At 36.4% G+C, this 17923-nt stretch overlaps 1 protein-coding gene and 1 pseudogene across 1 annotated transcript; both read right to left on the bottom strand.

Moving 5' to 3' along the window:
* Positions 1 to 1653: 1653 nt before the first annotated feature.
* LOC132050766 (alkane hydroxylase MAH1-like) lies at positions 1654 to 7138 on the bottom strand (annotated as a pseudogene).
* Positions 6814 to 16661, bottom strand: LOC132049300 (rhomboid-like protein 20). Its single transcript, XM_059440051.1, has 8 exons — positions 16385 to 16661; positions 16177 to 16277; positions 13348 to 13488; positions 13062 to 13128; positions 10565 to 10713; positions 10371 to 10472; positions 9511 to 9639; positions 6814 to 7307 (listed from the first exon to the last, which is right to left on the bottom strand). Exons 1-8 carry the CDS (start codon positions 16407 to 16409, stop codon positions 7140 to 7142), a joined length of 882 nt encoding a protein of 293 aa, XP_059296034.1. The 5' UTR covers positions 16410 to 16661; the 3' UTR covers positions 6814 to 7139.
* Between the last annotated feature and the right edge of the window lie 1262 nt (positions 16662 to 17923).

Raw genomic sequence — 17923 nt, 5'->3', positions numbered from 1 at the left:
ATGGAACAACAAAAATCTTCATGTGTTTGTAAACTATAAAGGATGAACCCAATGGTGGAGCCATGCAAGGTTTTCATTAAGGGGATTCAAAATATAAAAATATAAATATACGAAAAAGCCAAAGAGTTCTATATATACATCAAAAATAGTTTTAACTTATATATATATTATAATTTTCCGATGAAGCCCTTAGCTCTGGATATACCGTCTGTAGAGATGCTCTATCAACAAGTATAGTGTGCTATGTTTATTGTTGTTATCAGTATGGCATTTTTTAATGTACACAGGGGAATGTCTTATAAGTTTTGCTAGCTGTGTTGATTAAAATCTGTTTTAGTTAAATAGAGAATAGTTGCATCTCATGTTACTGTTTACTTCTCAATTCTCAAAGGTTAGCTTCTTGTTTCAGGACTTAACAGTAACATTATGATGTTCAACAAGTTAAGAGAGTGCTAAACATTGAGATGGTGAAGGGCTTAATTAGAGGACCACAATCTATATCATTCTGAGAGGGAAAGGGAACAAATCAAATTAATGAGATTAGGGGTATATCAATTACTTTGCATTATCCATCACGTCTGAACAAATCGAAAATAATTGCAAAAAATCGGATCAAACCAATTAAATCAGTAAAATTGTAAAATTTATATTATATTGATTTGATTTGGTTTAAATATTTAAAACATGACTTAATTGGTTTGATTTTCTTTAACAAAAAAAATCGAGTCAAATCGAAACACAAACACTCCATGTAGCTGAGGCCAATGCTTTATTATTTGGTGTGTTTAAAATCAGCATTCATGTTTAAATATTGCGTCTTGAGTCAATGTTGATTGTTAATATGGTAAAAGGAAGCATAAAACCAAACTGGCAAATGCAAAAAACCATCACTAAGATCAGAAAACTCAAGATGTAGAATCTATGTTGAATCAGCATTTGACAAGGGCATTAGGACTTGGGTCTCTCTCTTGGGCGTGCATCAAGTACATGTATCTTTACGATTAATCAATTTTTAAATATTTGATTAGATCCTAAAGAGATACCACTTTCTCATAATTTTATCTTGAATCGAGGTCTTTTAACTCAATTTTATCCTAGTTTTCTGATGCTATAGGGACATTTCATGATTAATGATTGTTATAGTTAAACCAACATGGTAGCTGATACCTTGGCTAATCTAGGGGTATCAACAAATGTAGAACTGTCATCACTTATGGCAGCATCTTTGCTTAATCAGGTTAGAACCACAACGAAGATGGACCGAATAAATTCCTCAGCATGGTCAACTCGTCTGGTTAATGTATTTGAATTAACCATATATTCATTCTTACGTGTATGAATCCCTATTTATAGTGGTTTGTTTCACTCCTTACTCTTTATATCCATCTTCGCCCAGGCTAACGAGGCCTTACTTATTCAAGGGAGAGAGTGAAGCCTCGAAAAGGTTGTGAAGGTGGCCTCGTTATCCATACCTCTTGTCTGATGAATGGGGGACAGACCGACCCGAATTATTACGAGCGTTGGCGGGTTGGTGACTGGAGATAATCCTCTTCAATTATTCTGGGATGGAAGGGAGTAGGTCTTGCTTCATATTTGTTAATTCATTTCTGGTTTACACGACTTCAGCTCCTTTATCTTTCTAAGTTGCTCTGGCTACCAGGGAGTCAAGTTCAACAAGTTCCATATGGAAAGACCTTGCAATGCCTTTTTTGACACTAAACACCTGCGTTTACAATCATACCACAGAAAAGGAGCCTTAGCATTCAAGGGTGCCTCTTATAGCTTAGGTTGTTATTTGAGAACTTTAAGGGGAGTCCTCATTTATTTTTGGCATTAGACTTGGTTTAGTCCTAGTGCAGTGTATAGGTTTTTAATGTAGGATGCTCAATTGCACAAGAACGAGTTTGTTCGTTCCTCACATAGGATGGAGAGGCTTGGCATAATGTTCCCCTCTTTTTCTGTACACTTTCTAGATAGTAATATACTGGTAGGTGTCCGAGCCAAACTCAGTTCCTCCAGTCTCCACCACAAGGAGACCTTATTTAAAAGAATCACTCTCATCTATGTGAGCGTGAATCCAAATTAATCAGGTAATAAATTTCGAACATTTACCAGATGGTCATGCCAAAATATGTCTCTTGTGGAAACTTTTAACAGGGAAGGAAGGTTTATTAAGTTTATAATTTGTGAAGAAATGCATTTCTAGTTCGTTCCCTACACCTTATGTACTTAGGTTTTAGTCTAAGTGTGCAAACAAAAGTTCCACATTAATAGTTAAAAAGAAACAAAACACATACAAGATGTAGCGATACTTTAAAATGTGTGAGACCTGTTAAGGAAAATCATGCAGGCTTGACCTAAAGCGGACATCAGCGTTCTAAGAAAATCTTTGTAATAACTTGACCCAATAACTAACATCAAAGCCTATGGTTTGGGAAAGCATATGGAGATGGATCAGTTTACTGCATTCTCGAAGTTTTGGAAACACACGCATAAGAAGAAGCTAGCACGTGAACTTAGTGGTCATATATATTCGAATAATGTGGATGTGGCACAGCTAATCTCCAAATAACCCATGAGGTGACGGGCCCTGTGGAACTTAATTCGGGAAGCTTAGTGATGTGCCATGAGGAACGTAGTTTGAGGTGAAAGATTGCAAGGTGCGCTAACAAAAGTCCCACATTAGTAACTAAATTTTAAGACTCATTTTTTTTACTTTGAAAAAATGAAGTAAGAACTGAAGACCGAGTCCCGAAGATTAGTACACAACACAATTTTGGATCTTACAGCAGCATGTGGACAAGTTCTACCCAATAAACAAATTTCAAGCAGATAAAGAACGAGACAACTTTCATTCAAATCCTCTAAAATAGTTAAAGGTATTTGGCATCAGTTTAGCACATTTTATTTTGATTAAGGTACTGCAATTTATATTTGATCATCACTTAGCTGGAACGAAGAGCGACCCTTTTAACGAGCCTAGCTTTCAGACCACTTCCATGTGAGCAATAATGGAAGGGCAATTCGCCCTTCTTTTGGGGTGGTCTTTAAATTTTGCCCCTCATATTTGAAATTTTTAAATTTTACCCTTCGGCTAAAACCCATGGGTTCCAGGTTCGAACTCCCACATAGTCAAAATTTTAAAAAAAAATTCGCAAGGCAGAGTTTAAATTTCGCTATGCCCCCACCGGCATACACTTGTGAAGGAATTACGAAAGTTATGCGGACCGATACCTATGCCTTATGGGCGACTTGGCATAAGTATGCGGGTCCGCATAACTTTGGTAATTCCTTCCAAGTTTATGCGGTCGGAATAAAAGTTTGCCCATTAAAAGTATGCCCCCACCGGCATAAACTTGTTAAGGAATTACCAAAGTTATGTCGGACCCGGCATACTTATGCCTTATGGGCAGACTTGGCATAAGTATGCCGGGTCCGGCATAACTTTGGTAATTCCTTCACAAGTTTATGCCGGGTCCGGCATAAAAGTTTGCCCATTAAAAGTATGCCCCCACAGGCATAAACTTGTTAAGGAATTACCAAAGTTATGTCGGACCTGGCATACTTATGCCAAGTCTACCCATAAGGCATGAGTATACCGGATCCGGCATAAATTTGGTAATTCCTTAACAAGTGTATGCCGGTTCCGGCATACACGCGACTCAAACCTTGCCTTGCAAATTTTTTTTTTTTAATTTATGCTTGAGCGGGGGTTTGAACTCAGAACCGTATGATTTCTGCGTGAACGCTCAAAGTTGCAATGCGAAGGGCAAAAATTAAAGACCAGCAATATGAGGGGCATAATTTAAAGACCACAAATATGAGGAGCAAAAATTAAAGACCACCCCAAAAGAAGGGCAATCCGCGCAAAAAAATGATAATGGAAGCACTTGGAGGAATTGTTTGTGGTTCCACTAGTTGGATATGGTAATTGTATATGATGGTGGCTGCCACTATTTTCACCTGAATGAATGCCATTTCCTTCCCCAAACAATGGGAATTTGAAAGATGGCTCATGTTTGATCCCTCCTCGCTCCGGCTTAAACACTAAACAATCTTTTCCCCATATAGTCTCCATTCTCCCCATTGTAGATATTACAATTCTCGTGTTTGGAGTAACACGTGACCGCTCGAAAGAATGTCAAATTCAGGCGGAAGTTTATGCTCCAATGGAAGCGCTGGAAATAGCCGAAGAGTTTCGCACAAGGCACCATGCAGATAGACCAGTTTTCTTGTTTCTTCTATATTGAAAAACTTGGGATTTTCATCTTCTTTTGGATGCAATTGTTGTTGAATCTCTTCTCTAATTCTTGTCTCTACTAAGGGAATTTTAGCCAAGAGCCAAAAAAACCAAGTGAGAGCTGCACTTGTGGTGTCTGTACCAGCAAACATCAAATTCAAAAAAGTATCCCTCAGAAACTCTAGTATATTACCCGAATTATCTCCATTTGTCCACTGATTGTGTGCTTTAATATAGGTAGTGAATAAGTCGAAGTCCTCTGTCTTTGATTGTTTTGTACATCATCTCTTCTTGCTTCCTTGAAATGCAAGGATATAAAACTGCTCAAGAGCTTCCCAAGCTTGAATGAGATTCTTCTCTTTACCAATTCTAAGCCATTTTTGCAGTTTCCAACAACTTTCTGGCAAGATGTGTCTATGCATAATTGCATCCACAGCATCATTGAACGCCTTTTCGCATGGCACATGAGGTAAACCAATAGATAAACTTCTTGGATCATGGTCAAAAGTAACAATTTGCTAATACCATCAAAAGTGAATCTCTGAAAAATGTCTTGCAAATCAAATGTCGTGCCTTGTTAAGCAAAAGCATCAAGAATTGGTCGGAGCCCGATCTCGATGATGCCCAACCAGGGCCGGATCCACACCATTGGGTATGGGTTCGCGGGAACCCACAACTTTTATCCGAACCTTGTATTTATAATGTGAAACCCTTCAAATATATACGAAATTTGAGCTGAGAACCCAATAACAATAGACACTGCTAGCTGGGAACCAACAAGCTTCAAATCCTGAATCCACCTCTGTGCCCCACATGTTCCTCTCTAACAAAGTTTGGAACTTTGGATGACCCATTTAAGGACATGGGGGTCTTCCTATGAATCTCCCATAGCTCAGAATCAACAGTGAAGATTCCATTTCCTAACATATCGAAAATTTTATGGAACTCAACACCCTTCGGATAGTTTGAGAAATTTTTACTAAGGATGTGGTGCACATTTGCAGGATCACTAGTAGCTAACATGTTAAAGTTGGCAAGAGTAGGACCATGGAACTCAAAAGTACCCTTAGTTTCTAAAAGAACAGCAGTGGCATATTCATGGATACGATGAGAATTTCGAATAAGCCCATGCAACATTCCAACGAGAGGCCAATTTATTGGCACTGAGCTTAATTTCCACCATCTATTTCTAAGGTACCACCATGTAGAACAAGTAAAAAACTTGATGATAATCAAGAGAGAAAGAGAATTCAAGGGCACCCATTGAATCGAAGTTTCTTTATCAAACTAGCTTTAGTTCTCTCAGTGTTCTTTAGGACCCTTATGAGCTTTTAAGTAGTATATTTTTTCTTCAGAAGGGGAGGAACTTTACATTACAATTTATAAAGAAAGATGTATTTCATAAGTAATACTAAGAAGTCATAAAAGACTGAAGTGGTAAATTCACCAAAACCTTTTTAGTTTCAAAAAGTTACAATCCCTCAACCAGAATTTGCAGGCACCTCTTACTTATATAAAGGTAAATTCAACTAATTTACGTATCTTCCACTACAAATATAAACCACAAAAGACAAGAATTATCAGGCATTGAGTTAAAACAAATAACAAAACAATGTGTTATTTCCCATTAAACCCTTTATGTAAAAGCCAAATCAGAGAAGGAAAAGCAAGAGATTTATGGACTCATTATTGAGTTAGTCATTTTCCAATCACTATAATCGAGCCTACATGAGTATCAGCAAGCAAAAGTGTCAATATCATATGGCTGAACCGGAAAGATAGGGATCTGGGATTTGGTAGGGAGTTATACATATCAATCATTTTGTTTTGATAACTGTGGTGTCTGGAACAACTTGTGCGCACCTCGACTAATTCCACGAGGTACTTGCTATACCTCCCACCAGTACAGGTACCGGGTAACTCTGTCTACCAAGAACTGGACAGATGAGAAGAAATCACCTAGTGTAAACTTGAGACCTCATGGTTCTCAACCCACTTCATTGACCACAAGGCAACACCCTTGAGTGTTGTTATGTTATACATATCAATCGTAAAGGCTAAGTTGGACACTGGTGCCATTCATATCTGCTATCACATCAGTTCCATCATGCTACCCTTTGGGTGCAGGATTTAGGTTAATAGGAAAAATCAATATATTTTCAATGTCGTTTCAGGATTAAAAGACATAATGTATTTAGTCTCTTAGATAATGACCTAAATGGTTCAACATACCCTCGGAACACATTTTTATAAATGGTTCAACATACCACTGTTTTGTGACATCTTTGGCTAACACACGGATTTGTTAAATTATATCACATCTACATTTAGCATTAAGATTTACAGGACACCTTTGACTTTTGATATTTCATGTAATCCATTGAAATTTCCAGAAAAACTGGCCTCTTGGTGCCGAACAGTCCAACTCCACCTGTGGGATTATACTGGGTATGTTGGTGCCGAGCAATAAGTGTTTGCCATCAATTTTTACTAAACATAAGCCCTCACCAAGACGACGAATAAAGAACCAATTAACATTCAGGCCCCAATAAGAAAAAGAGGACAATTCAGGATTTCAAAGAACAAGAAACTATTTTCAACCTATAGGAGTGAGTAATTTGGTCAGACTTACAATCACCAGAATACCAGTAAGAGCTCATCACTGCAACTATACATAACCTAATCTCTAAAATGTGCATTTGAACAACCCTGTATATGCTGATCCGGGGATTATAATCAATTAGGGTGGTTTTGGAATGAGACAAGTACATCAAATGCTAAAGAAACAGAGAATCAAAAACCGAAGAGCACCTTGAAAGATTGGAAGAGAATGTAAATCCAACTTTTTCCAGAAAATACCAAATTGTGAACACCTCCAGGAACTAGTGCAAGTTCCATCTCACTGATTTTGTGACTCAAGAAGGACGTTTGTGGCTGTATTAACATCATTTCTTGAATGGATGAGTGCCTGCCTTGCCGAGTTCCTATCAAAGCCCATCGACACCAGCATAGCAATAGCGTCTTCTGGTGGCTCTGGGGTGGATGAAACTGGAGCTGGGTAATTCCCCTGAAATATGCAGGAGAAAGTAGTAGACTCATGTTAGAGCATTCATGATCTTTCAAAAAGGAACATAGAAGCTTTAGATGAGACTGAAGTTGGTTTTCCATTGGAACACACCAAGAATCAACTCATTGGTGATGAATATGGGTTCATCAATTCACTCATATTTCGAACAAAGTGACCTCTCAATTCCATCAGTCCAGATAAAATGTGAAATTCAACGACATAAGTGAAAAATGTGAAAGCTAAACTTAACTGACAAAAACTCTTTAACATAAAAACAAGATTCCAGAGTGCAAATAGCAGTTCATTTAGTTCAATCACTTGCATTAGCCATCTGGACGTTGTGGCTGAAATAAGGCTCAGATTTTCCAGTAGACATGGAGAGGACAAGCAATGTTTAATCATTACCATACTCTCATTTGAACATCAGAAAAGGTAACTTTGCAGTAGATATCACAGTTCTGTAATTTCATTATTCATTTTTCTTTCGTTGTCTCCTTTTTTCCCTCTCAATCACTTCACTTACATATTTGGATTATTTATTCTTCTTTTCTTTGTCTCCTTTTCCCCCCTCAATCATTTCAGTCACATATTTGGAATCAATAAGAGATCTTGAAACTTCTGAGATTCTACGACACATACTCATCTGAAAGTAACCATGGAAAATAGAACTTTGGGGAAATTATCATTGGTCACTACTCGTCTCCCTGACCCTAGTTTTCTTTATTCATGTGTCTATTTGCCTTTTCCTCTTTCAATATTCTTTCTGCTCCACCATCCTCGCACCCAATCCACCGCACGGGTGTCTCTGTCTCTCTCTCTCACAACACTTACTTTTTCAAATAGACCATACCCCCCACCCCCCCCCCCCCCCCACCCCAAAAAAAAAAAAAAAAAAAAACCTGCCCCAATAAATTAAAAAGTATTTAATTTGTGCTATCATCATTGGATTGCCAAAAAAATGTTGGAAGTGAAGGAGGGCTATACCATTTGCTGAATTCTAGAAACAATTCTAATGTTCTTTGGCCTTGGAAGCACATATGGAAGACTATGATTCCATATAAGGTGGCATGTTTTGTATGGGTAGTTGTCAAAGGGCATGTTTGACACAGGATAAGCTACAAAAAAAAGGGGACTTCAGCTATGCTCTATCTGCCCTTTTTGTGGAAGACTGCAGAGACAAATAATAATTTGTTCCTGCATTGCAGAGTTACCACCCAACTCTGGGATATCTTTTTGGCTAGGATAGGCTTGAGATGGACAATGCCAGAGTTCACTGGAGATGCTGTCTTGCTGAAGCAGAAAGGGCGGCACCAAAACTCAAAAAAGAAGATGGAGCATAATCCCAGGATGCATATGGTGGACTATTTGGAAGGAAATAAATTTGAGATGTTTTGATGGCAAAAGCAATTTAATCCAAAAGATAAAGCTCAGCCGCATTTTGCTATTTCACTTTTGGTGCAAACAAGAATACAAAGAAGACACGGTGGCTCTACTTCAACTCCTAGAGTCTCTATTGTTTTCCTTTGCATTTAGCAGTTTTTTTGCTCACTTTTAACTCTGTAAATACTGGCTTAACAGCCTTTTTTTTGTGATTAATACAAGCTGTTACCATTATCAAAAAAAGAAAACATGGTTTTAGCTGCTGTACTAGGAGAGGCAACAGGTTGTTCTTCACACAAGTTCTTTCACTTGAAGCCAAGGCATATAGAAAAACTCCAGTATTCTCTGTTTCTCTTTTTTGGGTAAATAAAGGTAAAGTATTCTCAATTATGTTTGGCGTAAGGCGATGAAGAGAAGATAAAAATTGTAGATTACAGGGAGAGGACGTGAGATATTGATGGGAAATAAATAGTAACTATTTCTCCTTCAGAATTGGGTACTTGTGAACATCTCGGTCTCTAATAGCCATGAAGGGATATCTTATTTGGGTATTAAGTGCTTTATACAATTGGAGTAATACTGGTCCATTTTTAGGCCAGCCAATCCAACGAAGATATGTGGTTTAGATGACTGACAGGGTCACACAAGCAGGACTCTTTTGCATTCCAAGGCAGCAACTAAAATCAGGCATTTCTTTCAACTAGCCTGACACTGAGACACACTCAGCTTTCCCTTAAAACATCAAAAGAGTTAACAACTACATTATTAACTAACTAAAACAATACTTAACTAACTAAACCAAGGCATCAAAAACAATACTTGCCTCCATTTGGCGACCTGCAAAGATTGGTACATTTCCTGGAGCATTTCTTGCTGGTGCTGAAGGCGGTGGCGTGTTACCAATCGATGGCAAAGAAAGTCGAGCAAAGAAGGATGTAATAAATCCTGGGAACTAAAAGAAGAAAATTGATGCAAGTCAGCTTCTTAACAAAACATCATGGCAAACTGTGTCTTATAAAAGGCCCAACATTAGCATCTCAACCAAGAAATTATTTGGAGAACGTCATTTCGAAACCATAAAATCAGTTGGCAAATCAACAGCGGTGCTCAGAGTTCTCTGCTTCTATGAAGCTTATCTACTTGTTCCTACATTGCATTACGATATCTGGGCTGATAATTACCTTCAGCGGGAAAGAATGTAGGGAACTGTCAAGATTTAAAAAAAAAACAAGTGCATGCATTAGCTTGGCCTTCCAGCAATAGCATTCAGCCTATAACTGAGCATTTGGTGAAAAATGGTGCCTAATAATTTCTTGTAGTCATTCAGAAGTCAGAACAAGGATTATTCCCATCAACTCAGACAGAAGATGCATGTCCCAACTACATGAAATTCAAGTGCAGAAAAGCAATGATATTGACTAACAGCAAATTCTACATGTGTGCATGCAAGACTATGTCAAATTCACCAGGCTTCTTTTTTTGGATCAAGCAAGTTCTCCAGACATATAATAACAGAGAAGTGATAAGTATCGCATAAATACCTAATATATACCATGATATTATACTGACTATCTTCAGAGAATGCTAACTCAGTATATATATATATATATATATATATGAAAAATAGAGAGAGAGAGAGAGAGAGAGAGAGAGAGAGTTTTGAAGAACAAGAACAGGGCTAACCTTCACTCTCCTAATACGGAAAATGTTCAAACGATACAAGCAACCTGCAATTATTCCACAGAGCCCGGGTACAATAGATCGTTTCCAGGATGAGAAAAGAAGCTGCAAGATAAAAATATCAAGTAAATATTGATGAGAAGAAACTCAATCTAGGGACAATATTTATTTAGAAGCCGTGATAAAGGTATAAATACCTGGAGACCAGCTAAATAAATAAAAGTCTTGTCAGAAAAGTGGAGACTAAGTACGCGGAACCGGGTAGAAACCGGAATGTCGAGATAAAAGGGCACAAAGGAAGAAAAAATTAGTCCATAGGGCCCAGACAGGATACTCAAGGAAGGATCTGAAAATGAAAAATTAAAATACATCAATGGTTAAGGAACCTGTTTTTCCAATTCAAGAATAGCAATAAGAAGGCCTCATGCAATAATATTTTTGCAAAAGTAAAACGCAAATTGCATTAAAGTTACCTACACTAATGGAAACTACAGGCAAAACTGGAACAATGTAGACCAGAGACGGTCTTCACCGAAAAAGAGAAGGATCAAGATAAGTTGATTGTTTTGGTTTAGCATCATATTAAGCACCTCTTTCCAGCAAACTTGAGGTGAAAGATGCCTTACAAATCAAATGCTGAAGATTGGCACCTAGAAACTTTAGATTTCCAATTTCCAGCTGTTATTGCCAATTACTACTCCTTCATGTTACTCTTAACTATGCACATCATACTTCTCAAAGACCAACTGTGTAGCCAGCTCTCTAAATTTGGAGCAGGTTCTGATGATACACTAATTAGCCAGCTGAAGGACTTTGAAAATGCACCATATAAGTCTAGATATGACCCAAAACAGCTACTAGTATACAAGGTTCTGAGATTTGCCTAGACAAAGTACTAGCTAACGTAGTGCTTAGTGGTAAGGAAATTTCAGGAAGGTTCTTTTACAAAATTATCAAAAAGGGCTCTTTTACAGACAAACCATATTAATAACAAGATAACTTAATACTAAATAATCTGAAGGAGCACAAGTATGGTCCAAAGCCTCTAAACCTTTCAAATAGAAACATAATGATTTCTTCCAAACTCTAATTGTATCAGGATCAGACTCTTCACTATTCCATTTTCTATGGCATTAGAAGCCAGAGATGATTGAGGGTTGACAAAAAATAAGCACTAATTCTTTCAAAGAGATGATCAGTCCTATACACAAAGAACAGTTGGAGTTAGCCCTTTAACAGCTGATTCTCTTACCTATTATGGATTTCGACTTCCATTTGAGTAATCAATATAAGATACGACAAAAGAGAATGAAAAATATAGACCCCTTCACAAGCTACGACGGTAAAGGAGAATGAAGAATATAGACCCCTTCAGGCTGTTATTTCCATGCAAATTCATAGTAGTAAAAAATCGTTAAAAGCAACATGTGCTCAGTATGCACCGACAGTGATGATTTACAATGAAAACTATTAAACTAAGCATGGAAAAATTCAATCAGACACTTCATGGACTGAATCATGATAACCCAAAGAAAAAGAACACATTCCCCTTGAATGATGCAAATATCATGGCCAGAAAGTTTGAGGAAATATTATAAGGAAAAGGGGAATCCAGATTTGTAGTTCGTGTTGCTTTTGGAAAGTTTCTACACTTGTAGTTGTTGAGAGAAGTTCCTTCCTGGGTTTCGCTATTTATGTATTTCCATTTATGTTGTAAGGAGTATTGCCTCAATTTATGTTTAAAGGTGTATTATTATTTGATAAGACGCTTAAAGGTGCGTCACAACTTTTGATATCTTCTGGAGATATCCAATTTGCTGTATCTTCGTTGAAACTTGGGCAGCAAGCTACATATAACAAGCTACGAGTCTCGGTAAACGCATTGGGCGACTTGGACAGCAAGTCAAGAGTCTTTAGGAGGAAAAGACAGCTAAAAAATTTCTCACAAGAATCTGTGAACGGGCTGCTGCAGAGCCTGCCCCCCTAGCTGCCATCCTACTGGGTTATGCAGATTATCCTTGTCTGTATTCTGTGACCTTTTTCTTATCCTTTTCTGCTCCCCCTGCCTCTTATCTCTTCTCTCAATTTCTTTCTTTTTTTTTTTTCTTTTTTTTTTTTTTTTTATAAATTGACAAGGGAACCCTCAGCCACTACCCTTCGAGTGCACAAGGTAAACCCTACTCTAGTCTAATAGCCCGCAAACCACATAAGAGAGGTAAACCTACTAGGAAAGCCCTATGCGACGAGCTCGACCGAGAAAGCATACCGGGGGCTTCGAACTTGAGACCCCCAATTTGGGAGATCACCTACTCAACCAACTCGGCCACCCTTGCAGGTATCTGTTCTCTCAAATTCTGCTTATCACCTCTCAGTTTCAGTACTTTGTCATATCTGCACCACCTCAAACCATCACTATTTCCTTTTTTATAAGGACAAAACATCACTATTTCTTATATCCATATTAGCCCCATCTCATGCCCCACTTCCACCAGTTTTGGAGCTTTAGGAGCCTAAAGAACCCATTCTCTATGTTAGCCACCTCATATAATTATTTTGTACGATCCAGCCTCATTGTTCTGATACTGAAGAACCCAACTCTTTCTACCAATAGATTTTCTAAGCACGATCACTTCTAGCAAGGTTGAGAAGATTCAAAAAGAAATATCATATCAGATGATTAGAAATGACCAATACCTTTAATTAGTTGTAGAGCAAGAACCTCAAGCAATAAAGAGATGACAAAAGAGAACAGCAGGAAAACCTGCAGAACAAGAGGTAGAAAAGTAAACTACACTGCGGAAAAGAAAGAAAAAGAACAGGTAGAAAAGAGAAGGAAAACAGTATTTACTATGACTTCTATTATTTGCCTATTAGTTGATTTAACACTTGCTGCTTTTATTATTTGTCCATTAATTTATTAAGCAAGTTGAAGCTGCCCCAATATCTTATCCAAAAAAGTACTACCTCAATAAGCACTTACAGAATATTTGTTCGAACCGATTTGCCTCTCAAAGACACGGAAGTAGTACAGCAGATATAATCCAAAGACGAGTTCAGGGGTAGATGAAAATGTAAAAACAGATATGATCAGCTTCCAGATTTGAAGCTTCTGGAAGATATCCTGGCACAAGCAAAAAGATACATCAATCAGCAGTTCTACTATATTATTACAGGGAATCCTACTGAAACAATGAGATCATACCTAAGAGGCTAAGAAGACAGTAAAAGAGAATAAATCCTCTATAAACAAACTGTATATTAGAAGAAAAAAGAACCCTATATTTATAAATTTCAAAAACTCAGAATGGATTTAGCTATGAGATGAAAACACATATATTACGTTAAAAGAGAATCCTATATTTCTTAAGTTCCAAGACTCATAACAGCTGAGCTATAAAATGAAAATTTATATTAGGACAACTAAGAAACTATTTTTCTTAAGTTCCTGAAACACACAGATGGAGTTGGGTGCTTCTAAACCCATTAGGAATTGTGTGGTATATCCCTCGCTATTACAAATAAGTTACATGTCTTTACACGGATATTGGCAGAGCTCATATCCCTTAACATTCGAACGTTTGGTACTAAAATAGAAGAAGGTCATCTACAATCTTGTATTGCTATTGGATGATGGGTATTTGGTAAGACTGTTAGGCCTATTAAATCTCCATATTGTATTAGCAACCAGTGTTATCAAAAGTGAAAAGCACACTAAAGCTCTAAGGTCCATTGGGGCTTTAAGCTCATGGGGCAAGTAAAGCGTGGGCTTCAATGAAAAAAGGTGCAAATGGAGGAAAAATACAAATATGTATGTGTAGTCCAAGATTAATAATCATAAGCATGAATAACAAATATATGGACAAAGAAATTGACTTTTTTTTACAAGAAAGTAAAATATCAAATTTTTAGTATCGCATCTTCATGATTACGCTCATTGGCAAGGAAAAGTATGCCATAGAGCCTTGATGACGACACTGAAGCGCCCACAAAGCGAGGCAAAGCGCTACACATGTTCCGTGCTTCGCTCCAGGGCTTAAGCGCATTTTAAGCACACCTCTGACAACATTATTAGCAACCCTATCAAGTGAGCACATAAAGTCTTCATCACTATTGGATAAAATAGCTTGATGATGTCATAATAAAAAACGAATGTGGTTGCATTTACACTACCGTACATTGTACGAATAAAACCACTTGATATCAGTGTTACGTGGACTCTTTTCAGATAACCTGTACTAATACTTGACAAAAGTGTCATAGCACAAGTGGATTCAAGGTTAGCTAGTTGTATCTGCTACTTGTGCTTAGTCATTGTTTATTGTGAAGTTTGGCTAAGGAGTTAAGTGGTTCAAGCTCATAAAGAAACCATTTAACTTTATCCAGGTTTATAGACAAGGAAGAAAACAGTTAAGTAGCTTCATAGAGTGACAAACCGATCTCATGTTCAATAGATATAGAAAATAACCTATTTTATCATAGCCTCAAAATGCAAAACATAAATAAATGAAAAATGATCCAGGATAACTGCTACTACATAGGTATGCATGACTTGATGAGAAAGCAGGATGTATCTTTATCCTCTTAGACATAAATAATGAGTAACAACCACAAAATTACTCCACCTCTGTTCCCTTCCTCCTCTCAGAAAAATTAAAGAATGTGTACACCTTGACAACTAACCTTAGCTGCCACTGTGCTTATAATTGGACAAGGGTCAAACTAAGCAAACCACTTTCATGAACAGAAGAATAAATTAAAAGGCCATTCTCAATTCAATCAAATGTATGAAATCTCGCCAACACCAATTGCAGATATGCATTAAACAAAGTAACTTGTCGGCCTAGGCCATAGTTGTGTTCATTTCCATCTCGTAATTGAGAAATGCTACAGTTGGAATCTAGAAATAGAAAAGGAACAACAGCAACATACCTAGTGTAATCCCACAGGTGGGATCTCCGTGGGTCTGGGGAGGGTAGGATGTATGCAAACCTTACCCCTACCTTTATGGTTATAACAACAACAACAACAACATACCCGGTGTAATCCACAAAGTGGGGTCTGGGGAGGGTAGAATGTAAGCAGATCTTACCTCTACCTTTATGGGGTAGAGGGGATATATCCGATAGGCCTTCCGCTCAAAAGAAAAAAAGAATTTCGAAGCAGGGTTACAAGAAAATAAGACGGCAAAACAACAAGATACAAAGCAAATGAAGCACTAAATATAATAGGTCACTATGCACTAAAGATCTAATCATTATATTCTTCTCTGCACATTTCTAGAAACCCTCCAACCTAATTCAACTCAACACTTAGCCAATTCAACAAAATATACACAGGCAACAAAAAGACCTAATTTGTGAGGCAAAAAAGCAACATCGTAATAATCAAAAGGTGAAAATCGTTCCATAAGTATCTAAATACACAAATCCACAAAAGAAAAATTATCCCAAAAAAAAAAAAAGATGCAATCTCTATATTCTTCTTTTCACATTTCTAGAAACCCTCGAACCTAATTCAACTCGACAATTAGCCCATTCAACAAAATATACACCAGGACAAATTAAGACCTATTTGGTGAGGCAAAAAAGCATAATTAGTGTAATCAAAAGGTGAAAAATGTTCCATCAGTACCTAAATACACAAATTCATCATTGTCTAAATACACAAATCCATCAGTATCTAAATACATATATTCATCACTATCTAAATACACAAATCCATCACTGTCTAAATACACAAATCTACCCAAAAAAAAAAAAAAAACACCAATTAAAACAAAAAAGAAGCGAAACCCAGAAAGTAGAAGTACCTGATAAGACCATCCTAGCTGATTTGCACGACCTCGTACACCAAATATGATGGTAAAAATGGTACACGCAATTACCAATGCCCTTGTCACTGGTGCATTGTCTATTTCAAAAATTACAACATCAAAGTGAAAATTCAATTAGAAAACAAGCAATTGTTACATCAAAAAAGTGTATATAAATAGAAATTGAATTGGGATTAATACGTACTGAAACCAGATGGGCCGACGTTCATTTTTTCAGCAATTACAACGAGCTTTTTACCCTTCTATTTCACCACTAATTTACCACTTTGGGTTTGTCCCAATCTCTTTACCGAACAAAGATCTGCTAAATCCTACCTATTTACTGAGTAGAAATAGGAAACTAAGATCAATTTTACCTTGCTATTTTAGTAGTTTGACTGGTCACACACTTGGGGTCCTTTGGTTTGTTCTTCACCTAGATCAATTTTTCGCAAGTTAAAAATAACCACGTTTGTTGAAAACCCTGCACTTTTTGTTTTTAATTGACAAGACAACATAAACCAGAAAGAAAAAGAAAAAACAATAAAAACATGTGATAAATTGAAAATTACTAGTATTTTCCTTTTTTGTAAAGTATGAGAAAACTTGATGTTAAGTTATTGTTAATTATATTGATGTTAAGTTTCTTTATAATTTTAGTTATTTCTCTGTGATTTGAAATGTATATTGATGAGAATTATTTACTTTTTTCCGGAAAACTTTTTTACTTTTTTTTAAAATTAATGTTTGATCGTGAAGTTGTATTTGGAATTTGAAAAATATTAAAAACTTTGTTCTCACATTTTCTTCACTTTCATTACATTCAAACAGCCAAATATTATTTGCAAAAACTATAACCAAACACAACTCCAACATCAAAATTCCAAATAAAGTGAATAATTTTTTGTTTTCATGGCCAAACGCCTACTTATAAGTGTGATTAAAATATAGCTTGAGGTAAGAAAATGCAATAATTGACTATCGAGTTATATTTACCGGCTTACTTAAAATCAAAATATCTTTAACTAGGAAATATATCCGTGCTTCGCGCGGTTATTAAAGATACGGTGATAATTAAATTTATCAACAATTTTTTTCTAAAATTCAAATATTAAAAAATAACAAAAAAGTAGACTCACGTGAAGAGACTAAGAATATTTCAACGTATATTAAACATTAGTATCGTGACACCAAATGGCAGAAAATTGAAATAGAATGAAAATATATTTTCATCTAAAAGTGAAAACTTATAGTGATATAATGACGAAATATTTGTTCGAGTTATAAATTTTAGCAGTGTCGGGCGTATCTCAAGAAACCCCAATCAATAATTATAGGAGTATTGCTCTTGATAAAAGATTTGATGTTGTCACACATATTTCAGTTAGAAATCCAATAATATTGAGTTATTGAAGAAGTATTATTTTTCAATTAATTTTATCTTCTCTATTTTAATGTGTCTAGAAAAGTATAAAAACTTCAACTTCATATACGAATTATATCATCTCATTCTAAAATCAATTCCAATTAAGATTAATGTTGAGTATACATAAGTTGGAGGTCTAGTTGCATTTGAGTTATATTTGATTCACTTTTTGAGAATACTTACATATAACAATTTTGCCCGCGTTTTGTAACTAAAGTTATTGCTACATACAATACATGTATCTTCTTCTTTTCCTTCAAGAACACTTACACGTGATTAAATAATAATTGCACCATAAGTTGAGCTATTCAATTTTAA

Source organism: Lycium ferocissimum, chromosome 3, assembly GCF_029784015.1.
Source record: "Lycium ferocissimum isolate CSIRO_LF1 chromosome 3, AGI_CSIRO_Lferr_CH_V1, whole genome shotgun sequence".
Classification (NCBI taxonomy): Eukaryota; Viridiplantae; Streptophyta; class Magnoliopsida; order Solanales; family Solanaceae; genus Lycium; species Lycium ferocissimum.
The sequence above is the reverse complement of the archived record's forward strand: the minus strand, read 5'-3'. Positions and strand labels throughout refer to the sequence as shown.